Genomic DNA, 26,639 nt, shown 5'->3' with positions numbered 1-26,639 from the left:
AGCTTCCCCTGGGGGGGGGGAATTTAAGGGCGGGGTCGAGGATGTTGTGACTCATTTCAACACAGACGAAATTATCTCTGAGTAGGTTCTAAAAGGTTTTGTCTAAGGACGCTGATGATGATAATAAGCCTAGTATTAAGATAATAAGAAATATTTATTAGCAAATATAAAAATAAATATTAATGTATTATATTCTGAGAAGTCATTTTTCACCCAAACCCTTGCCTGACCTTTAGTCATTTGCTTGTCACCTGCAGCCACCTTCAACCATTCCTTCAAGGAACCATTATGTCTTGCTTTACTAATTAAACTCTAGTTATACACAACTCTATTTATTACCATTCAAAGTCAACATTAATAATAACTTGTCAAATCTGATCAATTTGCTGCTACTGTCACCTCAAACCTCATTTCCCCCCTAAATCCATTTCGAACCCATTAACAAGTAATTTTGTGCTCATGTTTTGACAAAGCAAAAGGAAAATTATTTGTACATATCCTGAGATAAACAACCATTAGGTGCTTACTTGTATGTCATTTTTGAATGAAAACTATGTAGCCCTGTCAACTCTCCGAGACCTCCTGTTGATATTTATTACATTTCATTACAGCAAATTATGAGGAGAATGTAGGAGACTACTTTAAGTCGTATGTTGTCAAAACAAAACCAACAAAACTGCAAAGGTATGAAACAGTACTAGGGCAAACTGACCAGCCTGTGATATTGCTGATGGAAGTTCAGTTTACTGTGTCCTCAAGGGAGAAGGTGGATGACTAAGGGGAAGGTGAGGTCATCACCATGAGAGATCAATAAAGTTCCTGATAACTTTCCTAGAAGAAGATTGCATTAATTGGATGAGATTGACCAAGAATGCTGAAGAAGCCACACCTTATGAGAAAGTCATGGTTGATGATGGATCTGTGTAATATCTCGGAGAGGACTATAGGTCAACACCCATAAAGTGACAAAACAGGGATGTGGTCCCAACACTTCCCTGGAAAAGTACATTTTAGGATGCTGGAAAGGCGACAAACTGTTGATGTAACAGGAAAACAAGAGTGGCTCTTTTTTTCAAGGCCATCCAACTGTTGACCAGAACTTCACCCTTGCAGAGTTGCCTTTGGGATCATGGGGGTCTGGTTTTCTGGTTCACATATGTCTTGTGAAACTGAAGAAGGCTTTCAACCATGCCCTTGAGGCATTTTGCCTCAAGGGCATGGTTGAAATCCCCTGTCGGATATATTTGGGCCTCATATTTGGTCTGGAATAGTAAAGAAAAAAGATAGAATAAACGAGAAGATATAATTTCCCAGTACGTCTACAATCAAAGCCTTAACTGTGGTCATGAGATATGGATCAATACCAGATCCCAGATACAAATGACTGAAGCAAACCTTCTCCATGGCATGGTTGAACTGAACCTTAGAGATAAAATGAGTAGCTTTACCATCTGAAGAGCTGGTACTCCACTCAAACCAAGTCAGATGTGGTGCTTTCGGCATCTGATCAGGATGTCTTCTTGGCATTTGCTGTCTGAGTTTTGTATTGGCATGTTCCATTAGGAGAACAACTTGGGGACAGACTCAGAAAATCCCTCCTGAACCTGGAAACACCTTGAGAACCCTAGAATGAGCTGGAGAATAATGAGACGTAACACCTATGACCCCGTATTGAACAAGTGGAAGAGAATGGATAAATGAATAACCTATTTTTTCTGGCCTTACTTATACCATTAATTTGACACAAATTTCTTGATATACTCTAGCTGTTGATAGATGTGACATGAAAAAGTGCCATGCCGTCATGTTCAGACCAATGATGCGTCTCCACCTTGACAGGTAAAGGCTAAATACAGATTAGCCGTCTTATCAAAATGACCTAATACATAAACACCACCCACTACCCCATATATCTGACTCTGAGGAACCTTTGGTCAAACAAGCTCAAATTTTGATTCAGTCTGTAATAAACAGTTTACAGATTAAAATGCTTCCAAGTCAAGACTGGTCAAACAAACACCTGTGAGGAATCCTCTCCTTCTTTGATGCTGTTCCAGAATAACGGACATGATCATTCAGTGGGCCCTTGTTTTAATCAGATTAGCAGATTAGAAATGCTGGTGCAGATTACTTTATAACCCAGATTGAGGGAGAGGAGAGGGATTCTTCAGTAGGATTTTGGTGGTGAAGGACCGCTTCCTGTGAGCATTGGTGAGTACCCTCTTTTTCTACAGGTAGACTTGTGCTATAGTTGAAATGTTACTGAGAATCCTCAAGCCAAGATCTCGTGTTTGTCATGTTGAGTGAGCATCACGTTGGCTGAACTTTTTTTTTTTTTTTTTTTTACAGAGAATGCCAGTCATAAATGTGGAGGACCTGACGGACAAGGATAAGGCTGTGATGGAAGTAAACCAACTCAAAATTGAAGTAAAGCTTGAGAGGTGGTTGGTAGGTTTTTCTTACCCCTATCATTTCTACTTATAATTTCTGCATGATAATGATTTTAATCTAAACAAAGAAGTTTGCAATTGATTTACTAGGAAAAATTTCCTAAACTCACATTTCCACATACCTGTCTGACTATTTTAGACATCTAAATGCTGTGAGGAAATCAAGGAGTACATTCAGGCTGGAGTGGAGGAGGACACCCTCGTCAAAGGCATTTCAGAGGAGAAGAACCCCTTCAAGGAGAAAGGTGGCTGTGTCATCTGCTGAAATGGACCTGAGGAGCTTTTCCTATCTCAGATTAGTACCCAAGGACATTCTCCCTCCCCTCGTAAAGTGGATTTGCAGACTGAGAAGACTAGAAGGACACAGTAAAGACAGGAGTTATACAACTGCACGAGCTACCCTGTAAATGAATTCACCATTTTTTGGGGGGCAGATTTGTAGCCTTACAATTTCACCCTTTGAACAGATGCAATAAATAAGAGATTTTGTTCTGCACGAGTTCCAACAACAATGCTTCCCTCTCATGTGATGTATATAGTCTGAGTAAATGGGTCTGTGTGTTGTTTCATGCACTGAAGCAACTGTCATTAAACGTGCATGTTGATAACTCAGACTGTCTCTGTGATTACCTTTGGGGTTTTTCAAGTTCAACAGTAGGAGATGTGTAACAGATTTGTCATAACGCTATCAGCATCGTGGACATTACATACATTAACTTTTTGCAAATATACATTACAAGAAATGTATATGTCATTGTTTAGCTAATGATGGTATTATTCCTGGACAGTAAAAACATAACTAACTTGTATTTTTTTCTGTAGTGCATAATTTTTTTTAAGTTCAAATCTAAGGACACATAAATTACAGTATTCTGTGATTTATTAGATAGATAGATAGATAGATAGATAGATAGATAGATAGATAGATAGATAGATAGATAGATAGATAGATAGATAGATAGATAGATAGATAGATAAACTATTTTTAAAAAAAATCTGTTTTCTACGTATATATCGAATATAGAATATATATATGAATAAATATGAAGGAATATTTCCTTAAGTTATGAATTTCGGCACAAAGATAGATTACAAGTACTTTTTTGTTCACTGAACTCTTTCACTGTTTCCCACTAACAGCTTTGTACACACAAACCAATTTGCGCATGCGCAAATTGCTGAACGTCAACAGTGATGGCGCTACGTGAAGGAGCTCTGCGCGTAAAGATGCTGATCTGCAGCCGCAATTTGTACAAATTCGCCTCTTTTTCAGGTGCTCGCTTGCTTTCCAAGCATGTGTCCTCTCAGTCTGTATCGCCCAAGCCCGCAGAGATCGCGGAGGACCATTTAATCTACACACAAGAGCACTTTGCGTTGAAGGAGGCCCTCAGGAAGGTACGCAGGTTTGCTAACATCCTCATTGTATCACAGTTAACCTAAAGGACAGGTAGCAAGTCAACGCTGACATAATAGTTTGACTACTTTGGATGTGACCGTTAAGTGTTTAATCAACTTGTTCAACACAAAAAGCGTTAAAAGCAAATAAAACTAAAGCCAAAAACTAGGTGAGAGGTCAAAGTTAGCTTGTTTTGATTCCTCCATTGCTTGATTGTGTTCATATTTGCAGCCTCACTGTCCTTCACTGCAGAGATACAAAACTCCCTCGGCTAAATATTGTCTCATTGCTGTCTGAAGGTAGTTTAACAAGTACGTGTGCGTATTTCTGAGTTGAGGAAGGAGCAACACGGAGGCTGCACAGTTCAACAAACACGGTTACTGTACAAAAGACTGTTAATTATTTCTCTTGTATGTTTTATCGTGTGACACTATTATTTGCAGGGTTTATTATTACTATTTATGTATAATTATTATTTACATTCTCATAGTCAGACATTAACACATTTGTTCATTTGTGGAAATTAAGTTTATTTGTGAAAGGGTTTACAGACAAATTCTCATAATTTGTATTTGTTTATCTTTATAGGAAACCACACACACACACACACCCACACACACACACACACCCACACACACACACACACGTGCCGTTATATGTATGGCTGAACCTCCAGAGCTAATTAAAAACAAGTAAAGCTCAATTCTGGACTTGGACATTCTCTTCTTTCACTAACTCAACATATATAACTGAACATATATATCAGCTGTTCTAACCCGACACCCTGGAGTGATTGTTTATCCACAACTGAACCAGCTTCACTCTTCATTACAGTTACAGTCTGACAGCCGCTTCTCATGACCCTCGTCTTGGTTTCAGCTACGCTGCTGCTGCTGTCTTATACTATATATATCTACCTGTCCTCTAACTCCTGCATGTTTAATCCTATGTCTTTATATTTCCAGAACATGACATGAAACATGCAGGCAATCATGGGAATGGTTGAGGTCTGAATGTTGAGGGCGTCAAATATGATACGCCAAACAGAATGTTTATTTATATTTGGCACATCTGTGTGATTACTCCTACACTTGGCTATTTGCCTTATATGCTAACTTGAATTGACATTTTAATTACAATTTAAAAGGCAAGCTAAGTAGTTTGGATGCAAAGAGACTTTTGTTTTTATAACGTAAAGATTTGAGGCCCAGTCGGATGATGTTTTGGTGTTTTTCCATATCCAACTTTTTCAGATAAGGACGGGATGTCTTTGATAAAAGGTTTCATGTCAACAATGGATGTCATAAAATAAAGTGAATTTCTTTAATCTGATCATATTGTCTGCAAATTGGGCTTTCCAGCTATAAATTTTATCCACTAATAGGAGCTCAGTTTAATAAGTTTATTTTAGTTCAACAGTTAGTTATGATTTTTTATATTTATTAGGAATCCAAACAGGAATAGAGCCACACACAGTTCAGTGTAATTTAATTCTGCATATTAAATCAGCCTTTTGTGACTTTTATAATTGTTCAAGATGCGCCTATACTTTCTGACACATTATTATTGCTAATTATTTTTCTAAAGAAATAGGTCGACAACTAGTAATCAACGTGAGTCTTTTTAGATTTATTTTACCAGACAAAAAATGGAAATGGACTTCAATAATAGCAACAGGAGACCCAGGGGGAAGGAAGCAGAAATCTGGCATAAAGTCAAGGGAAGTTTTTTTTGTCTGACTAAAGCTTTATTAGTCAGACAATAAAGGTTCATTCTTCCTCTTTCTTTTATTAAAGAATTTCAGAAGGCTGAAAATAGTCTAGCACTGGGGATACTGGGAAGTATGTAAATGGGAAAAAGGAAATCCAGAACAATATGATGGCAATGCAGGAAGGGGACTTTGAGTAAGAATGCTTTATTTAAAAAAGTTACTATAGACTAGTGCGTTTATAAATTACTTACGATTATTGTTGTAGGAAATCCCCGGTCAATGCTGAAGGTTACAGTCAGAGTGCCAGGAAATCTGACATAAACATTAAACCATGAGCTTTCATAGCCCTGAACATGTCCAGGAACTGGGCAGAGCTGGGATTCTTAACAAAGCAGCTGCTGTGATGAAAGATGAACAACAAATTCCCCTGACATTATTCGGAAGCACTTAGTCATGTGTTGCTTTGCTTGGATGCAGCTAAAAATTTCCTGCAGCTTATCAATAAGTTCACCATTTATCACTCTAATTAGGGCAGCAGAGTTTTAAAACTGACCTACACTGTAAAACAGCCGGCGGTAGGCTAAGTACAAAGAGCAAAAAATATATATCCTGCTCATTAAGCCCTTTGAAACCAAAATGATATAAAAATTGCACATTTTTTAACAGAAGAAAGTATATTTATTGGTTTTGTTTTCAATGAAAGCATTTAGGTCTCATTGTAGAATTTTGTGACAGTCATCATTGCATACCAATCCATTCTTAGTAACTAATAATAAGATAATAATTGGTTAAAACATATTTGACAATATTAATATATGTGGTATATAAATATATTTAAGATAAAAATGAATGCGTTTTTAAAAAAATACATAAAATAAGTGTTTCAGATTACTTCTAAATTATTTTGTCACAAGTATGTTCTTGCTATGCTAATTAGGATATCTTACACATATCCTCCAAAATCCCTAAATGTCCAGCCGTACTGTAAAAATATTTTTTAATGGGAAAATCCTGCCTAATTTTGTCATATCCAGAATATTTTGTCCAGTGAAAAGCATCGACTTTCCAAACAGCATGCTGAAATGCTTCGCAATGCCACGTTGCTGACCACATATTACTAAGAGACAGCTCACACATGTGAAATCTCCCAGCTATGTAGCACGAAATGAGCAAAATGACTTTTTTGAGGACATTAGGAAAGGACATCTAGGATTACTCCCTGATGACCTTTCTGTTTGGATTTCCAGCAGCTAGCCGTTCCTCCCTTTTCCTCCTCAGGATCTGAACTTTGAACATGGAGTGCAAGTTAAACGAGGGGGTTACCTGTGTTTTTCTTTTTGTTTTGTTTTTTATATTCCTTCACAATTTGTTCTTTTCTTGTGGTCTAACTGCGATTTGCTGGTTTGGCATCTGTATGTTTTGGCAGTAATAAATGACTGTAGGCACATTTTGCAGTTTTGATAAAAATGCTGACTGCTGTCTGGAGGTGTTGATAAGGATTTATTAAAACATGGAAATAAAGTTATTTGGTTTATTTTTTACAATTTCGGATTCTAGTGGGTTAGCTAGCCTACAGGGTAAATAATTAGTTTGATTTTTATAAGTTATTTTCTTTAACAAAAAGAAAGTTTTATGTGTCTCTTTTTTGTAAATGATTTTTTTTTTTTGTCATCCGCTCAAGCACCAAGCCTACAGTCCCCTGCTTTGCCAGAAACAGTTCTATCTTTATAATTGTGATGGGTGTTCCTCCTTTGGGTACCATACTGTAACTATCTGCATTTTTTGCAGCTGTAAATATTTCCAAACAGCCTAATTTATATTTCTTTTTAGCCAGAGAAAGTTTAGGAACCTTCTTTCAGCTAGTTGATCCACAATGTGTGGTGTAAGGCGATTTTTAAAAATATTTTTCCTTATGAAATACTCTTGTTATTCTTACACATCTGTAGCATTTAATTATGGTACAAACAAATATTTTTCCTGTTTTGAAGCCATAATTTTGGACAATATTAATATAACATAGTACTGGTATTCAGGCCAGTTTCTACATACCAATGTTATTACCTATAGTGTTCTTTATTTTCAAATAATTATTTATTACCCATCCAGATTAACTTGAACCTTTATTTGTGCTAGAATAAAATGTTAAAAAAAATATGTATCACATCAAATGTTTTTTAACATTTTATTTTAGCATTTTATTTGTTAAAATAAAATACTCGTCAGCTTGTAAGGCTAAAAGGATAGTTGCTCCTTGATGCTTTTAGTTGCTTCTTTATTTTTCTAGAAGCTGCAACCTATGCTTTGTGGTTTCAGCAGATTCACTGTTCATGCAGATGGAATTTGACTAATATAATTTTCAATATAAATTCTTAACTGTGCGTACTGAGCTGAATTATTAAGATTACAATTGCCCCTTCTACATATAACAATTCTGTGAAAAACACATTAAAATGTTTTTTACTGTAACTGGGTGAATTCAGATCTGCTGAACGTCAAGAAAATGATTGGCCTCAGACACAATCAGCTCTAAAGTACAGATATTAGCCTTCAACGTCGCCATTTTCAAATGCCATGACATCCCCATTTTCCCAGTACTTATTTATGGTTGAAGACTCCCACAGAACCATTTCTGCAGGCAGCTTTTGCTGATATGCAGCAACTTGTCTCTGTTAGTGTTAAAAGGCAGGCTTGAGAACAGAAATATGCCACACAGAAAGCTTGATTAAAAATAACGATGCATGTTTTTCTTGTGGTATTTTCTGTGGAGTGTCAATCACTTTTAGCTAAATGGATGAAATAAAACATTTTTATGCAGAAAGATCCTGCAAATTATGTACAAATAGCACTCTAGTTACTTGGAAAAACTGTTCAGACTTAATGCATAATGTAACACAGAGTGAAACACATGTCCAAGATTATTCTTCTGGATTGTTATTTGTGCTGCAGCTCATCGACCAGGAGATTAACCCTTATGTGGATCAGTGGGAAGCAGAAGGGACTTTTCCAGCCCACAAAGTCTTCAAGATACTGGGAAATGCAGGCTTTCTTGGAGTGAACAAACCAGTTGGTAAGTTGGCAGTAGTAGTAACACTGAGTATTTAGAGTTCTAAAATAAATACTTGTTTTGATGCTAATATATCAAAAATGTCTTTATGAGTGTAGGATATTTTTTTATTGAAGTGTCAAAGGAAAACAGCTCTAGATCAAGAAGTTAGTAACAGGAGACGTTAAGTAATGAAGACCAATAATCATGATTTCAAAACCACCAAAATAATAGGAATTTTTCTTATCATGGAGCATGATAAAACCTATTTACAAAATTTTTATTTTTATTTTGTTTGGAATGTGAATGGAAATTGCAGTTGTTTGACAAATATGGGTTTTAATATCATTAAAAGGTCTAAGTACAAGCTTTTAATGCTGGGTTGGGATCTGGAGCACTCAACATCGTAGCTGTTGAAGACAACCATTTTTTTTAGGATAACTGCCATTCTTGAACATATTTCGCAGAGCTAGACAGGATGCTGAACCTTTATTAAAAAAAAAAAAGAATGATTAGTAAAAAAAAATCCCATCTATTTCATGTCAAGTATGTAAAAGGAATCTTTGGCACAGAACTCAGTCCATTTGTATCCCTGTGAATTTAATTTGGAGAGCTCTACAAACACGAAACCAGATTAATCATCTATGTCTCAGTCGACATGATAAATGCTCTGTACAGATTCTGTTTGTGACTCTGTTTCAAAACCTCCCTTGATAAATCCGTAACATGTCGGAAGCCTGGAAAATCCTGGTCAAAGCTCAGACGTTGCTTTGAATGATAACATCTTGAGCCCAAAAACACAGATCGGAAAACCCATCAGTCAAAGATTACAATTTACATGCAGGTCCTCGATTCAGAAGAGTTGGATTCAGTTTTTAAAGAAAAAAGTTTTGTTGGCTCTAGTGGCCTTTATTTGAAAGTAGTTTGCCAGGAAAAAGGGTAATGAGAGAGGGGGACGACATGCGGCAAATGTCGCCAGGCCGGGAATCGAACCTCTGACCACCGCCACGAGGACTAAGGCCTTAATACGTGGGTCGTGCTTTGCCCCTGCGCCAACGTGGCACCCCTGGATTCAGTTTTTATCTAAATGTCTCTGTCACAATTTAAAACACCTGCTTCTGCATGTTATATAAACCATTTCCACTTGTGTATGCAGTGTGGTTATGTCTTAGATGGAGGAGAGAATGGGATTAGGACAGTAAAAGACCACTGCTTATGATTTAGATGAATCAAAACTTCTGAATGTGTGGCTAACTATAAGCAGACTTGTTTCAGTGTTTTTTTTTTTTTTTTTTGTTCCTGCCGTAACAGACTGATGTCTCATAATAACTTTCACCTTTTTCTTATCCTTATGTCTGGGAGAAGATGGCAGCATAAGTCACGGCCTTTGATGCAGAAAAGAACAAAGTATCTCATGGACAGTGTTGGATAGTGAGTTCTGAAGAGAAGATAGCATGGAGAGTCTGTAGGTCGGAGAGGAGGGAGGACGAAGGAATTAAAATGTGCTGAGCGCAGGAGCATTAGGCATTAGTTGAGAAGATTAGAAAGGAGGATCTGCCCAGTGGTAGACTATAGGAGAGATGTACCATATCACTGTCAATATGTTAGTGTAAAAATTAAGTTCAGGAGAATTCTTTAAAACAGAACATTGAAATTTTTGTTGTTTTTAGACCATTTTTACTCAGTAAAGTTTCATAGTTCCTCAGGATGAAGATTGGAATATAGCTATTAAAAGAAGCCTACAGTTTGAGTAACATGATGTTTATTATTGCTGCTCAGTGCAATGCTGATGACCAATCAAGCACATTTACGGAATGCTACACTGAATTAATTGATTTTGAAAGGCGGATTAATTGAGTGGGAGTAGGGATTTATGAACTGGTGTAATAGAGAAGTGATTCATGGAGTAGAATCACAAAAGCGCATGACTTACTCTGTTCAAAAGCATGTTTGTTCAATAAATGGTAAATGAACTGGACTTTTACAAACTAGTCAAAAGACTTTTACATTAACTCACTCAGATTGATCCAATATCTTGAAAATTAAAATTTGATTATTGACTTTAGGAATATTCTAAACATGCAGAAAAAGCTTCCAGTTAAAACAACATTTTTTCAAAGTCTTTTCATCCACAAAAGCCCAGAAAGTTTTTTATTGTTCTATTAATGTCATGACATATTAAAAGAGCATATAATGGCTCTTCCCTAATGGTTTCTACCTTCACACCAATAGATGTTCCTCATTGGTTGTCAGCTGGATCTACTCAGGCAAGGCCAATGGTGGATATAACAATAGTACAAAAAAAACAAATATCAGCCCTAATCTGTCTGTAGACTGATTTATTAACCCGCCTCTGCTTCTTACAGTTGGTCCCATTGGCCACCAAAAACAACCCACAATTTTCTATTGAAACTAGTTCAATAAGCAGAAACAAACAAATCATGGAGAACAGTACATATCTTCTTGATTAGGAAAAAGATTAGAAAAACATATATAATGGACAAAAGTTATTGTACAAGTACTATTTGGTGTTATTTTATGGTTTTGTCCCATAAAATATCACTACCATTGAGAATACAATTCTGGTAACAAGTCTTACTTTAAAAGGTTAATCTGTTTTTGGAACAATGCAATGCTGTGGACCAATCAAATTACATGCCAAGCTCATACTTCTGTGATTTCTTTAAATGTTTGAGCTTCACAGAGTATTGAATTTGCAAATCATTATGTACAAAGTTGAAATTATAAAGAACTCCTCAAATGAGACGGAGAGATCTTACTCACGGACTTGCTAAACCTCACAGTAGGTGATGGACACTTTAAAAAGATGGAACAAATTGGGGGGAAAAAGATTTTAAAAAATGTGGCTTATTTGCTCAATCATGTTTTCATAATCTTATCTTTTTTGGCATCTGTTTATAATGTTGGGAGCCTTCCAGTGTGCCTCAGTGATGAAGCTTGTACCTAGCTTTCCACTCAACACTACTGGTCAAAACACGCAGGACAGGAAGTTTTTCTTACGCTCCCCACGTTGAGGGAGAAGCCAAAGATGACCCTCGGCTCGCTGCCTGTTTTCCTCTGCTTTGAGAACGAGGAAATCTGCAGATTATAGCATGGAAATGGCCATATCCTCTATTTGACAGATACGCCCTGGCAGCTTCCACATTTTCACTTTGAGTTTTTTTTTAAATGCAAATGTTTAAATGAAGAACCTCTAATTGAGATTTGAGTTTTGCAAAAATCAAAATAATCTACAAAAATTCCCATCTCTACATGTGCAATTTGTGGACTCGCATCTAAATGTGTGCAAAAATCTTTTATATTTTTATTCAAGGTTAACAAAAATAAAAATAAAAAAAATATATAAACTTTTGGTCTGTACTGTATATTTAACTTTCAAAATATGACAGTTCAATTAGCTATATATACTCATGTTTCTAATGTCTGATCATTACCAGCTAAAATAAATAAAAAAAACCTTTATATATTGTCCTTATCAGTACGATTGACTTCTTTCTATCTTATATGGAGCACCACCCTATATAAACCTATGGTGAGGAACAGCTGCTTTTCCAGAGAGACATATGTGTTTTGGGTCGACATGTGCAACCGAGCTCTGTTTGTTTTGCTTTTGCTCGCTGGCTGAACCAGACGGCCTGCTGTTTTGTTTAAAGCAGGGTAAACCTAGTGCCATCTTTGCTCACATCAGCCGCTGCAGGGCTTCCAGTGCTCAGAGACCTATCACCGCACAGCTGCAACTGTTTCCTCTTAGTTTTGGCTACACCCAGCTCTCCTCTGTTGACTTATCTCACTTTATCTCCACTTCTTTGTGTCTCCAGTTGTTTGGCTCTATTGCTTTTATTCTCTCTCCTTAGTGGTCCACAGGATTGCTCTTTCTCTTTTTCTTATTACCAGTCTGACAGGTAATCAGAGTAGTGAGTTTCCTTTAAATTATATTCGATAAGCCCTTGCTTTTGTCGTTTATATGTAGTCAGTAAAAAACTAAGTGAAACCTTGTTACTTCCAACCACATGAAGGTTATCTGTCCAGAATGAGTAATGGTCGGCTCTCATTTGCTTGACCAGGCACAAAATCATTATTTTCACTTTCTACGGAAGGTGAAATTTCTGTGTTCAGCTGGGAACAAAAACATGTTTGAGTTTTATATCTACTCAGACTGAAAGCTGAAGTGATTTTATTTTTAGAGACTTTTTCCACTGATGAAATTGACAGCGAAATATTTAAAAAGTCATCTATCGTCTTCGCTGCAGACAGTCGGCGCTGCTCAAACTCAAAGGCTGCTAGAGAGATAAAACCTGCCCATTATCAAATAGGCTGCTTCATCTCAGCGGTGCATTTATGCAGCGCTCTCATGGAACCATCAGTGGAAAAGTAGGCCAAACAGAAAAAGTGACAATCCCAATCGTATTGGCAGCTTATCAGAGTGTTCTGTTAGGTCAAAGGTGGTTTATTTGTATAACACATTTCAGCAACAAAAGCAGTTGAGAGTTTCTATTATAAATACAGTACAGTAAAAAAAAAAATGAAACAGCAGTAAACATTACATTTGATCAATTGCCATCATTCAGCAAATATACATCAAATGTATTTTATTTTAGTTTACTTTATTTTTATTCCATTTTTAAACATACAATCGAACATGAGGGCTAGGGCAGGTGACGGACATTACAATGTTACAGACATTTCACTGTTTAAAGTCACAAAAGGTAAGCAACAAGGAAAACTCCCAGGTGTCTGTACGAGTGATGTGGAGTCACAAACATTATCTGTTACACACCTTTGGCAATAAAATGATCCCATTTTTCCCAAAGTTTCTCTCCTTTCTCCTTCTTGAGCCGCATATCAAATGTATTATTGATCAAAGTTATTATGGCAACTCTACACAGCTGGGGTTTTAGCCATGATTTAAAGGCTCTCGGTGTTTCAGCTGTTTTGCAGTTTTCTGGAAGTTTGTTCCAGATTAGTGGACCAAGTGAATGCTGCTTCTCCACGTTTGGTTCTGGCTCTGGGGATGCAGAGCAGACCAGAACCAGAAGACCTGAGAGATCTGGAAGGTTGTTTCAACAACAGCAGATCTTTAATGTATTTTAGTTCAAAGCCGTTCAGTGATTTATAAACTAACAGAACTATTTTAAAGTCTGTTCTTTGAGCTACAGAGAGTCAGTGGAAGGACATTAAAAATGGAGTGATGCTCTTTATCTTATTGGATTTACAGAGAATGTGAGCAGCAGTATTCTGGATCAGTTGCAGTTGTCCAATTGATTTTTTAAACTTTTTTTAGGAAGACCGACCCGTGAAGAAACTTGCTATAATCTCAACCTTGCGATCATTAAATCACAGTTCTCTTGACAATTGTTTTATCCTCCTCCAATATTAATAAAGTAAACCTTCTTATCTCTCTTTGAACACGTGTTTATCTTCATATATTTAGTTTTTTAGTTTTAAATATGGATTTTCAGAAGATTTACTGCACCAGGTTAAGAGAAATCCATCATGAAATTTGAGGCTATTTTCTAGTTTAAGAAGGACTGATGTTGTGGTGAGTGTTTAAAATGTAAAGTAAAGCAAACTACCAACACCTCTTGGCCAGCGCAACATTTCGTTACCATGGAAACTGAACTTTTTAGGCAACACCTTCTGCTGTTTGGACTGCTTCATCAATATCCTCCAGACAAATAACTTTATTTCACAGTAAGTGTGGCAACAGATGATGAAGGGCAAACAAAGGAAAAAGTAAAGAGATGGGTTTAAAATGAGAAAATTTGGGTTTAAAAAGCAATGCTCAACTCCATTAAGGACCTGAGGTCTTGGTAAATATCTCTCCACTGTCAAAACAGAAGAAGTAGACACCAGATTTTGAGGGGGTGAGTTTGGATTTTGCTGCAAATATATCGTCTAATGGATCAAATCAGGTTTCGTATACCAAGTAGAAGAGATGGAAAGAGAGAAAAATTACAGTGACCCTTATCTACAGTGTGTTGCTTTTTACACGTAATTACAGAGAACACAATTAAGGATAACATCCTGTTATTAATCTGAGTGCATGTTACTGCCGTAACAGCTCACTTCACAATGATTATGTACAGAGACCTGAGTGTGTTTTGTGTGTGATGGTTTTATCACAGAAAACACAGCAAAGATTAAAGTCGGGAATGTGATTTCAACTTTGAAGTGTTTGAAAAAGATGATTGGGATATTATTCCAAAGCAGGCAGCTCTTTCTGATTTGTTTTTCTTAATGGTAAGGTTCTACACCTGTTCAGTTTTCATAAATAAAGAAAAAAAGCAGCAATAATGCATATTATGATAAGCCAGAAATACTCAGTTTGTTTGTTTTCTTCTCTTGTGCAGAATACGGAGGCTTGGGATTGGACTTCAGCTATAGTGTTGCCGTAGCAGAGGAGCTCGGCAGCATTCGCTGCGGAGGCATTCCCATGGCCATTGGCGTGCAAAGTGACATGGCTACTCCAGCTCTGGCCAGGTAATCCTCTAATAATATCTGTTGAAATTATTATTTTGAAATGACATTGCAATCAGTCAAATGTGTCCCAAAAACTGTTCTTGCTTTTTTGCTCCCAACCTTTCACAAAATGTTTTTTCAATAAGTTGTGTTTCAGAAGGTTTATCCAGCTCTGGAAAAATTTAAGAGCCCACTGCACTGAACCCCATTGAAAACATCGTGGTTTTTCCACCAAATGTTGATTTCTGAACTCTCCCGAAGTTAAAACATTAGCATTGTTGTTTCTAAATGAATATGAACTTGTTTTCTTTGCATCATTTGAGGGCTGAAAGCTCTGCATCTTTTTTTTTTTTTTTTGTTATTTTGACCATTTCCCATTTTTTGCAAATAAATACAAAATCTTTGCTTGGAATTTCAGAGACATGTTGTCAGTAGTTCATAGAATAAAAGAACAATGTTCATTTTACTCAACCATATACCTATAAAAAGTAAAATTAGAGAAGCTGATCATTTTAAGCGGCCTCTTAAGTTTTTTCCAGAGCTGTATTTTTATTTGTATAAAGAGGCATAGACAGTCGATTGCAGTGTAGTAAAATTTTCATTGTAATTTGAACAATGATTCATCCTTCTGAGGTGACATATGTCCTCTTCTCATTACACACTAACAGTTTTGTCTGAAGTACATTTTGGGGATCGGTGGAACATCATGGTCAGGGGAAGTTCCACTGGGTTCCCTGGGTTCTGGATTTGCTTCCATGACAAAAGATCATAGATCATAGATCTTTTGTCATGTGTGTGTTTTGTGGAAATATTCACATCTATGCAAATAGCCAGGTTGCAGGGGATTTCCTGCTGAAATGTTTCCTATTTTACCCATCACTGACCATAGTGTTGTGTCTGAGACGAGCTGGATGCGGCATCTATCTGCCAACCAGTTAGACTTTGTTATGTGAAGTGTCCCTGCTGAGAAGCAGCTGCTGTTGACACAAAACAGAATTCGGGGGAACATACAATTAGAGTCTCAGGAGCTTAATTAAGACATAGAAGAAACCTACGCCTGAAACAAGGTTTATATATGAAGAGAGCTGCTCAATCGGGGGCAGCGGTTCCTCAGGAGACCTCCTTTCTGTCCCCCTGGAAAAGTAATTGTTTCAAACTATGTTGGCAGTCTTGTATTTGTGGATGTGTCTTACCACATTTACACAACACAGTTTGACAGTTGTTTTTTTTTTACCACTTGTCTGGTCATCATTCAATGTAATATACTCATGCAACTCTACCAGGTTGTGTAGGTTTCCTATGCGTCTCTGTATTTGTTTGTGACTGCACAGGTTTGGTTCAGACGAGCTGAAAAAGGAGTTCCTGCTTCCCTCCATTATGGGGGACAAAGTGGCCTGTCTTGGTGTGAGTGAGGTTGGAGCTGGCTCCGACGTCTCAAGTACGTATTCAAAGGAATGTAAATGATCAGAACATGTTCGAAAACACCATTTCGAGTAACGGCTAAAAATAAGCATTTGGCAACATCGATTCCTAGTGTAATACTTCAACTAAATCAATGTTATATATATTCTTGAAATATTAAATAGCTTTAAAGTGTAGTAAAATTAACAACATACATATCATTAGTAATATATAGTCCAGTGGTTCGCAAAGTAAGTTGGGGTTACTAATCAGCAGGTGTGGGGTCTTGAGAACCTTTAAAATAAATAAAAGGTATTTTATTTACTTTTTACAGTGTTTAAATCAAGTCTTGCCCCTGCTGTTGATTCCCTTCATGTGAGGCAGTTAGCTTAAGTGCTAGGCTAATGTTAGCATGCTTACTCTCTGTTTTGATATGACTCCTTGATAATTGAGCTTGTAACATATTTCAATGCGGTTCCAGTGTCACTATGGGTAGACAAAATTGACAGAAAGGTTGTTCTCCTGTTCACTGTTTGACCTGTTTACCACCACACATGTTTAGGGAGCACAACATGCAGAGCAAGTCACACGACACACAGGCCGTAAACTGCAGCTGCCAGTACAGTCCCTCTTTCAATGCTCCTAAAAAGTATTTTTACTATGAGCAGATATTTAGGATCGAATCAAGATATCTTTAGAATTCATCATCTTTAATTCCTTCTTTGGTTTAGTTAGGGTTATTGTTCACACTGTCCTCACCTCTCCTTAGACTAAGCAGAATTCCCAAATTTCAATTTCTTTGACCCTTTATCCACACTCAACTGCTCTTTTAATGCAGGTATTAAGACGAAGGCAGTGAGAAAAGGGGATGAATATGTGATAAATGGAGGAAAGATGTGGACAACCAGTGGTACACAGGCTGACTGGATGTGTCTCCTCGCCAACACCAGCGATGGACCCCCACACAAGAACAAATCTCTCATCTGTTTACCCATGAACCTGCCAGGTAGAGTCAAAGATGTCATATTCATATTCATTTTATAAATTTTGCAACACTAAACACCTTGTACAGGTGATTAATGTAGTTTGATGATGATATACGTTAAGAACCAAACCTTAAACTTTAAATTTGGTTCCGTTTTCACCGTTGTTTTCTTAACTGGCAGTAATTATTTCATAATATTTGTTTTGAGCACATATGAATTTCCTGTATTTCTTGTGTTCTCCCCCAAAAGGAGTACACGTTGCCCGGAAGATTAATAAAATCGGCATGTGGTCATCGGACACAGCCGAAGTTTTCTTCGATGATGTCCACGTACCCTGCAAGAACGTCATCGGCCAGGAAGGCATGGGCTTCACTTATCAGATGCTTCAGTTCCAGGAAGAAAGGCTCTGGGCCGTGGCCAATAGTGAGTGTAGCGTTCTTTCCCGAGTAAAAGCCAATCAAAACATTTCATCTTTCCCTAGCTTTCTGTTTCTCTTGTTTTTCCCCTTCATTCCATCGTCTTCTTTGTTTTTTGGGGGAAGGGTTTAATTAGGGTTTTAAAAAAAAGGGAGTTCGGGTCACACAGTTTAAGCTCCAAATCATTCTTAAAATAGTTTGATTTTGTGAAAGAAGTCTGACTCAGTGTTTTCCTGGCAGGATTTTTAAGAAGCTTTTTCGAAATGAAGCAAACCAGAATGCCTTTAGTGAAAAGGATGGTTGCACAGCCGTCTGTCTGACAACTTGCTCAACTCGCAGTGCTGCAAATCAGTATATCAGCAGAAAAGTTTCAATTTCCCCATCATCAACGTCTTCATATACAGTACAGACCAAAAGTTTGGACACAACTGTGTGTCCAAACTTTTGGTCTGTACTGTATTTGGGTTGTAATATTTTGTTTCAACCATTTTCTTTTTAGGGCGCACTTAAAACAAAAGATACAATCTAAGTGTTAAAAACTTGAATCATGTAAGTTAAGATTTTAATGAAAATTATTTCTAACCTACAAAATGCTCCATTTTCTACAAAAACTCACTAATATTTAAGCCTGTCGCAATAAACAATCAATTCTTCAAAAGATAAATAAAATGAACTTGATCATTTTCATTCTGATGATTATTTTTTCAATGGCGATTTTGTTTTTAGACTTAATAATCCATTTTATTTATGGTCTCAGTTGTATATGTGTTTCCCCTTTTTTACTTTAGTTGTGTTTTATTTTGGATATTTAGAATATCTTCCAGTTGTAGTGTGAAATTTTCTTTAAAAAAATGTAAGCTTATTGATTTTTGAGCCGGTGTATTTGCATTATTGTGCCATTATCAATATATTACTTGAAAATTGTATCAAAACAACATTATCTTGGTTCTCTGTGAGTTGCTAAGGTACATTTAACCAGAAAATAGTGAAAATGTTTGGAAAATTAAACCTTGTGAGCCAAGTGCTTGCTTTAAAAGTCCCAGAAGTTGCTAGTTGCATAATCATTTCACTGTGAAAAAGGGAGAGTTCAATAAGTAATTAAAAGCCTGAAATGAATGTGACACTCAACGATGAGGAAACCAAAAACAATTCGACATCACCTTTCTTTTTTTTCTCTCAATTTTCTCCAGTTGTCACCACAATGGACAGCGTCATTCAGGAAACCATCAATTACACACGGCAGAGGAAGGTCTTCCAGCAGCCCGTCCTCTATCACCAGGCAGTTCACTTCAGGCTGGCCGAGCTTCAGACGGAAGTCGAGTTGCTCCGCTCCCTCCTGTACCGCGCTACAGGTACAGTCACTTTATGAAGCTGGGGAAAAGAAAAAAGAAGAAAAAAAAGAAAAGGTCATTGTTCGCTCGAGGGTGTGAGTTACATCCTAACACCTCTGTTCTCTCTTAGGCCTGGTTCAGGCAGTAAAGAAAAGAAAATGCTGACATGTTCTGCAGTAAAACTGAATCCGGGAAGAAAAACAACCAGTCACCTTGTCCTCTTCTCTCTTTCTCTTTCCTTCTTTTCATATACGGTCAGTGCTAATCAGTCCAAACATGAAGAATGTGACAGATGGTAGGTTTAGATGAGGAAGAGGAGGTCTGACGCACAGAAGCATCTTATGCAGAGGTGTTTCATGAAGGAGGTGTGGTTGTGTCTCCAGCTTATTAAAAAGTAGTCACTAACAGTGTACGCTCATCGACCACATCGTCAAAGATGATGCAGGTGTGCCACAGGTTCATCACAGGTTGATGTTAGTTTGAAATGATGGCACAGAAATAATTCATAACATTTAATTCGTCAAACTGGTCTTACTTCAATATCTTACCTACTCTGAAGAAAATTGATGTTTTATTAGAAGAACATAAAAACAATTTTCATTTCTTGATCTTTTGTTAAAAAAAAAGAAGAAGAGTAAATCTATTACGGTACGTGAACTGCTGTCAGACATGGACTCGTTTCAGAAATGTTTTCTTTTATCCAGGAAAAGAGCTGTTAGCCTGGTTTCGTTTTTTTTATTACATCAAAGACAGAATCGGCCATTTCTCCATATCTACACCCAGTACGCTCAGAATCAGGACACACCGGCAGTATGGTGCTGTTTCCTCAGAATTCTTGCAGTATTTTTATGAATATGTGGCACCTGTCACATATTTACCTCCATGGCTCAGACACCCGTCAGGCAGGAGTCCAGGACTAAGCCACTGTCTTTGTCTACCAGTGGTCTGAAGCTTAGAATGAATGTATCACAGTGGTACCAGTTTACAATCTGCTCTCCGTGAGTCAAAGCCTCTGCACCTGTTTGGCACAAGTTGCATAATTATACACCCAACCAACCAAATAGTGAAAGAGGAAAGAACGCAGCTCACTCACAGCCTTTTCCGGGCTTCTTACAATAAAAGCATCAGTCTGTCGCTCAGGACAAAAAGCTTGAATGAGGGGGGGGAAAAAATCAAGAGTCAGAGCCAATCACTGTTGACTCTGAAGCATATTTGTTTAACATCTCCTTCAATTTTATACTCTTCCACACATTTGTCTTTGATTTAAAAACTTTTTTAAAATATATCTTTTTCAGCAATGTACATTAAAGGTAATGATGTGACCAAGCTGGCTTCTATGGCCAAGTTAAAGGGCGGCCGCCTTGCGAGAGAACTGAGCGACAGCTGTCTGCAGTACTGGGGCGGGATGGGCTTCACCAGTGATGTGCCAGTCAGCAGATTTTACAGGTTAGCAACACATCTGTGCTTATTTCTCCTTCGGTTCTCTGTTTACTTTACCTGTTTAGATACGTCTTAATAAACTGAGCAGATGGAACCCGAACGAGACATCTGCAAGTTCTACTGTGGCGAAGCGACGAGTATTAATTTAATCCGCTGTGTGCATTCACTGCTAAAGATGTGTGCTAGGGTTTTAATGATGCTTGCCATCACCACGTACTTCTTAAGGCTTAATGATTTGTAATGATTAGAAATTTTATAGCATCCTAACTTTCAGGGATGCAAAAACTGGCATTCCTAGAAACGTAAATAATTGCCAAAAAAAAAAATGTTTTATGCTTATTTAGATCTTATTTTGTGCAGGGATTCCAGATTGATGTCGATTGGTGCAGGAGCTGATGAGGTCATGCTGGGAATCATTTGCAAATACATGGACACGCTGCCCAGGAAGTGATCTCATCGACGGTTTCTCTCGGACCGACTTCGCATCCGTCCTGAATGTGTTGCTAAATCATTAAACACTGAAGTGCAATTCTAACATATTTACAATTTTAGCAGTGGAGACTTACTTTTGTCTGCTCGTTCTCATCAGACACTTAAGCTCTCAAGTTTTCCTTTGTAATTTTAACTAATTGTAAAGATTTGCCTTATTTTTGTAGAAAAAAAGCTAATAAACATGTATAAAACTTGCATTTTTACACATTGATAAATTCATGCAGATCGCCATGACAACCATTATGTGATAATGGAGCACACGGAAATGTTCAGAACATAAAATGTGTTTATTTACAGTAACATTTTTACATGTAATCTGAAGCAAAGATATTGCTCTCATAAATCTCCTGATTCTTTAACATAAACTCTTTCAAATTGCATCTTCGAGGTGTTCTTTACAATCAGAAATTACTTCTAACATGTGCCGTTTGCTATGAAATCATCTTTCCCCTAATTGCATTTTTGTTCATAACAGTGTCATTACCTGTTAAATCCTAATATGTCACTGTAGAGTAGGCAGTTCTGAGTCATAGACAAATACTAGCATGGCTTGAGGAGTACAAAATATTTCAGCTCATTTATCATTAAGTCTTTTTCACATAAATGAACCGGTTTGTACTTTTTCCAGTTAGAATCGCGTTCTTTCGCGGCTCAGACACTGAGCACATATCATCGAATCGTGTATTTTTACTCCTCGCCTCTGCATTATCACCATTGGGTCGGTCTAGTTTAGAAATGCATCAGACAGGAACTAAACGATGTGGAACCAAAGGTCCAAGTCCAAGCGGAAGCTCTTATCATCTCAACTTGATAAACCAGTAGAGAACAAAGAAGACAAAGAGGCAGAAGAGCAGCATGTAGCACAGCAGTTTGGTCTGGCTGCCTCTGGACAGCTGCTTGACTCGACCGATGGTGGCGCCGAGCAACCCGCCCGTCGAGTCAAAGTCCGAGTCCTGCAGAGGGGAACAAAGGAGTTAAAAGTTGGAATCAAACGAAAGCGCAACAGAAACAGACATTTACTACAATTTTTACCTTATAGGGATATAAAATTTTAATACACAACACCATAAAAGTAGTAACATTTTAAATCAATGCAGTAACAAACAGAGGCAGTGAACAAAACGGTTACAATAAAGCTGGCATACAACGTACGGACCAACCTTTTGAAATCTTTGAAACATATTGTTCCATCTTTGACAAAAGCTTAGTTTAAATTTATTCAGAATTAAAAGTCAGACTCAAGTCTTGATTTTTAGTATAATGGTCTTTTTCTCAACAGAGATTCAATGTATGAGGTTTGTTGAAATTATCACTGGGTCCAAATATAATTACATACATTTTTCCTCCCTGAAACTGGGAACATTTAAAGACCTCAAGTCTTAATGGTTACATAAGTGAAACTGTTTTTAAAGTGAATGATTCCACTTCATTGCAAATACACCTGGGTCTTGTCTATAAGATAAGACTGTATGACTGCTTTCATAGCTATGCAGCTATGACAGAAGATTGTATATTTTCTTACAATGTAGTCCACAAAATCAGAGAACAAAATTGGCCCAAGAGTGGAGCCTTGGTGAACTCCACAAAAGTGTATGTTTGGTGAGAGGTAAAGAGATGAACTTTTGTAAAGGTAAAGACCTAAATTGTTCTGGTACAAAACATGCAGTGGCATATTAGCATATTGTGATTATGACATCAGCATTGACATTTTCACACCTTATCTCCATCCAACATGCTGACTATTGCTTCAGCATGTGAAGTATGTACTCCTGACAAGTATTGCATTATAAAATAACATTTTACTTAATGATATTGTTAGGGCAATGTATTCAAAATACACTGTGCACGTCATGTTGCACTGCTTGAGATTAAAATACAGTGAATAACATCAAAAGCAGCTGTGAGGTCTAAAGTCAACAGTATTAAAGTCTCCTAAAGCAAAATATCATTCAGCGGTTTTATATCTGTAAAAAACACAGATATAAAACATGTATATATATATATATATATACATATGATACTATATCTGTATCATAGTACAGATATAGTATCATATCTGTACTATGATATTAAAGCCAAATTGGCTCCTTTTGGGAGTCTACTGTTTATTTAATCAGAACTCGAGTTGCACATGTCTCGCTGTTTCCAATACATTTGCAAGAAATAGAAGTTTTGAAATAGAGCTGCTATTTCAATAGGAGGGATGGATCAAGGTTGTGTAGTCTTCACACCCCTTCAGCTTTTTTAGAAATTGAATATAGAATAAGCAAAAACTTGCACAAAAAAAAAAGAAGCCTGGTCAACTCCCAGATGCCAGTCTGAAGCTAAACCCAGTTTACTGTGCTCTAAAATTAAAATACAGGAAGAGAAGGTGTTTATTTTTTTTTTTTACCATTTAACTTGGAAACGGGAGAAAATACTTGCTGGCTTTTATATGTAGAGGAAGCGTAAACAAAATGACCAAGTGAAACTCACCATTTCGTCCAACATTTTATTCTGGTTCTTCACTTCGTTTCCGATTTCAATTGACAGCTGTTAAGACAGTAATATTGGCAACATGTGAACAATTAAATAGTAATTCTACTAATCATTTTAGGTTCTGATTTGTGTCCATACACACTTACACTCGCCAGGGCTTTGACTTTGTTCCTCAGTCCCTCCTGAAGATGCTCATTTTCCTCCTCATGCACACTGTAGCCGCTGGCTACATACTGTCCAGAGCTTCCTTCACCTGCAGGGGAAAATAAATGCCATCAATAAGGTTTATCATTAGCCCTGTGCTCCCGTTAGGTGAAAAACAAAAACCTAAAACAAGAGTTCACGACAGTAGGAGGTAAACACGTTAGCTAATTAGCAAACATGCTAAGCGTGAACTCATAAACCGTCAGGTATAATTGTTGTTTTTTCCTACCCAGTCCGGCGCGCCTCATCTCGACCCACTGAAATTAATAATTTCCGAAATCAATTTGAGGTGTGGATGAAAATGGTGGAGGCTAAATATGGTTGGAAGCGAAACTAAACCGTAGCCTGATAGTTATGATGCCGACTTGCCTCCGTAATAAACGCCACGACATCATACGGTGGCCGACGAGGGCGAATTTTTCAAAGAAAAGGAGCTTTTCGCAGAAACATGAAATGCTGTGGTTACTACGCCTACGCAATAATAATAATAATAATAATAATAATAATAATAATAATAATAATAATAGCCTGCTGTACCAAAAAAGTCTAAGTTCACAAATACTCTTAATCTTTGTGTTTGTGTGTGAAAAGTGAGTGTAAAGCATTACATTGTAGAGGTCATTCAGACATGACAATCCAAAGTGCTTATGTAGAAGGAAAGTGGACTTTTGCTGGTTTCTTGAATTTCCAAAAAGAAAAAAAAACAAGTTAAGACCATCAGAGTGTGGTGATTCTTGTTTCAAATCCAGGTATATCTACTGCTCTGTGGGAACACGTTACAGTGCCTTCCAAAAATCTTCACACCCCTTCAGCTATTTCAGTTTTTGTTGCGTTGCCATTGCATTATATCTGAACTCTTTGTGACAGATCAACACAACGTGTATGTAGATGCATAACTGTGAAGTGGAGGAAAAAGATGAACAGTTCTTGAAGCATTTGGCGAAACCTGATCCCTTTTCTCTGATACTACTACATAAAATAACTAAGTTCCCTCAGACGTTATTTGTTTAGTGAGTGCACCTGTATGTAATTTAATTTCAGTGCAAAAACTGTGAATACCTCAAAGAGATCATTAAGAAACATAAAAAATAACTAAACATAAATATGTCTTTGTTATTCTGCTCCAAAATCCATAATATTCATTTCAAATTTCATACAAATCAGAGTAGTTGTCTGAATGACAAGGTGTCAGTACCACAAACAAAGACAAACTATCTTCTTAAAACAAAAAGTCATCATCATCCATCTTTATTGACTTTCTTTCATATGTATTCTGAACTCCCAACATTTTTAAAATAGGAATTAAGAGTTAATCGTCTTACTCAGCAACAATGAACAATGCATTGTGCTGTCCAATTTGTGTGATACTTGCCAATAATATTTTCCTTTTGCAGACATTTTATTTTATTTTTATTCTACTTGTGCCATGACACGGGAGTCTGAACATTTTGATTTCCCATTACGGTAGTTTAGTCATCCCTACATTTTGATATTATTCTGATTCAACACTGATTGTACTCTTTGTTGTGTTTGTATGTAAAGGGGTTTTAAAATAATAAATCTAGTGTGCATCCTCTGGTAAGCTGTAAAAATTGCTTGGCGAAAGGCAAATTAACAGAAAATAAAATGTATTTTTAACAGCGTCGATCCCAATGTGGGAAACATCTGAGGGTTAATCTCCCTTTGGCAGTAGATGATGTGATTATGAGAAGAAGATTTCTATATGATCCTTTCCTATGCAGGCGGATTGTTTCCTTTGAACATTTTGAAAGGTAATCACCATAAAATGCAGACGGATGTTCTTTTTGGGTTCAGTTCCAGGGCACACTGATATATCCGTCTGTGCCGCATTGGATGGAAAAGATTTTCTCAACACTTCCAAAAATCCTGTAGGTGCTTTTTAGTCATGATTGGCTTCCTTTATCCCCTCATACGTGATCCGTCACCCAGCTTTAAGCCAATGCTGCACAGGGCCTCTAATCTGATTTGAAAGATTAAAATGACTTTTACGGCATTAATTTATCATAGACTGATATCTTAAATAAATACACATTTAGAACTTATCTACTGTATCACATTTCAGTGCCCCATTTCCCATCTCTTTATATCTGAATGAAAAGCTTTACTGTATATGTAGCCTTGACATGAGGGTTGAAGGTACAGATGATGTTGACTGAAATGTGCGCGGCCATCTTGGTGTGCTTTATGGATCCACGGGGATTTTATTTAACGAAAGGGCATTCAGACTGGAGAAAGGCACTCAGATGTTTAAAACTCGGTATTTATCCTTGTGCAAAATATATGCAAATCCAGACTAGTCGGTGAGGCCATGATCGCCATACCAGCCCATACCTTCATAAGCCCAGAACCCTTCACATACAGTCTCCATCGCCTCTAACTTTCTGTTCATTTACAATATATGTGTTGTTAGGTTTTACATTCACACATTTCCTGCAGATCCACACCAACAAATTAGGCTAATATCAGTACCTCCTATTACTTTGCTGAATAAAAATAGAATACACTGTTCACCAAGATAAGTGTCTCAGTTGAACTTGCTATGTACCAACTACAGTTCGCATAATTTTGTTTAACCCTTTCATGCATAGTGGTCACTACATTGGACAGCTATCTAAAAGCCATTTTCTTGTGCTTCTTGTAGATTGTTATGTTAGAAATGCACACAGACCACTGAAGTGGACACTAATGCATCATAAAATACACTATCAACTACTGGCCATCAGCTGCAAATGCAAGAAATTATTTTTGTTAAATCCAATATGGCCGACAGACAAAAAAGCATGAGAACCG

General features: G+C 37.1%; 3 protein-coding genes across 4 annotated transcripts; 2 read left to right on the top strand and 1 right to left on the bottom strand.

The window, feature by feature from the left end:
• Positions 1 to 2,139: 2,139 nt before the first annotated feature.
• gngt1 (guanine nucleotide binding protein (G protein), gamma transducing activity polypeptide 1) lies at positions 2,140 to 3,062 on the top strand. Its single transcript, XM_028035311.1, has 3 exons — positions 2,140 to 2,211; positions 2,350 to 2,448; positions 2,590 to 3,062. Exons 2-3 carry the CDS (start codon positions 2,353 to 2,355, stop codon positions 2,713 to 2,715), a joined length of 222 nt encoding a protein of 73 aa, XP_027891112.1. The 5' UTR covers positions 2,140 to 2,211; positions 2,350 to 2,352; the 3' UTR covers positions 2,716 to 3,062.
• Positions 3,063 to 3,606: 544 nt separating this feature from the next.
• On the top strand, positions 3,607 to 21,524 carry LOC114156101 (probable acyl-CoA dehydrogenase 6). Of its 2 annotated transcripts, XM_028036320.1 has the most exons (9): positions 3,607 to 3,845; positions 8,504 to 8,624; positions 14,972 to 15,101; positions 16,412 to 16,518; positions 17,320 to 17,487; positions 17,717 to 17,890; positions 19,074 to 19,235; positions 20,510 to 20,660; positions 21,015 to 21,524. In XM_028036320.1, the coding sequence occupies exons 1-9, from the start codon at positions 3,645 to 3,647 to the stop codon at positions 21,103 to 21,105; spliced, it is 1,305 nt and encodes a 434-aa protein (XP_027892121.1). In that variant the 5' UTR covers positions 3,607 to 3,644; the 3' UTR covers positions 21,106 to 21,524. The 2 variants fall into 2 exon arrangements, with proteins under 2 accessions (XP_027892121.1, XP_027892122.1); XM_028036321.1 differs by lacking the exons at positions 20,510 to 20,660; positions 21,015 to 21,524 and adding an exon at positions 19,345 to 20,376.
• bet1 (Bet1 golgi vesicular membrane trafficking protein) lies at positions 21,415 to 24,240 on the bottom strand. The gene is made up of 4 exons (XM_028036322.1): positions 24,058 to 24,240; positions 23,771 to 23,877; positions 23,622 to 23,678; positions 21,415 to 22,099 (listed from the first exon to the last, which is right to left on the bottom strand). The coding sequence occupies exons 1-4, from the start codon at positions 24,074 to 24,076 to the stop codon at positions 21,944 to 21,946; spliced, it is 339 nt and encodes a 112-aa protein (XP_027892123.1). The 5' UTR covers positions 24,077 to 24,240; the 3' UTR covers positions 21,415 to 21,943.
• Between the last annotated feature and the right edge of the window lie 2,399 nt (positions 24,241 to 26,639).

Source organism: Xiphophorus couchianus, chromosome 13 (genome assembly GCF_001444195.1).
Source record: "Xiphophorus couchianus chromosome 13, X_couchianus-1.0, whole genome shotgun sequence".
NCBI lineage: Eukaryota > Metazoa > Chordata > Actinopteri > Cyprinodontiformes > Poeciliidae > Xiphophorus > Xiphophorus couchianus.
The sequence above is the reverse complement of the archived record's forward strand: the minus strand, read 5'-3'. Positions and strand labels throughout refer to the sequence as shown.

What these genes read in the sequence shown, in the direction of transcription:
- gngt1 (XM_028035311.1), top strand. Translation starts at nt 2,353, where the DNA reads ATGCCAGTCATAAATGTGGAGGACCTGACGGACAAGGATAAGGCTGTG. An exon ending in TAAAGCTTGAGAGGTGGTTG is followed by an intron (nt 2,449 to 2,589) that starts GTAGGTTTTTCT and finishes TGACTATTTTAG; the next exon opens with ACATCTAAATGCTGTGAGGA.
- LOC114156101 (XM_028036320.1), top strand. Translation starts at nt 3,645, where the DNA reads ATGGCGCTACGTGAAGGAGCTCTGCGCGTAAAGATGCTGATCTGCAGC. An exon ending in GCTCTGGGCCGTGGCCAATA is followed by an intron (nt 17,891 to 19,073) that starts GTGAGTGTAGCG and finishes AATTTTCTCCAG; the next exon opens with TTGTCACCACAATGGACAGC. An exon ending in CCTCCTGTACCGCGCTACAG is followed by an intron (nt 19,236 to 20,509) that starts GTACAGTCACTT and finishes TATCTTTTTCAG; the next exon opens with CAATGTACATTAAAGGTAAT.
- bet1 (XM_028036322.1), bottom strand. An exon ending in AAGTCAAAGCCCTGGCGAGT is followed by an intron (nt 23,679 to 23,770) that starts GTAAGTGTGTAT and finishes CTGTCTTAACAG; the next exon opens with CTGTCAATTGAAATCGGAAA. An exon ending in ATAAAATGTTGGACGAAATG is followed by an intron (nt 22,100 to 23,621) that starts GTGAGTTTCACT and finishes TCCCCTCTGCAG; the next exon opens with GACTCGGACTTTGACTCGAC.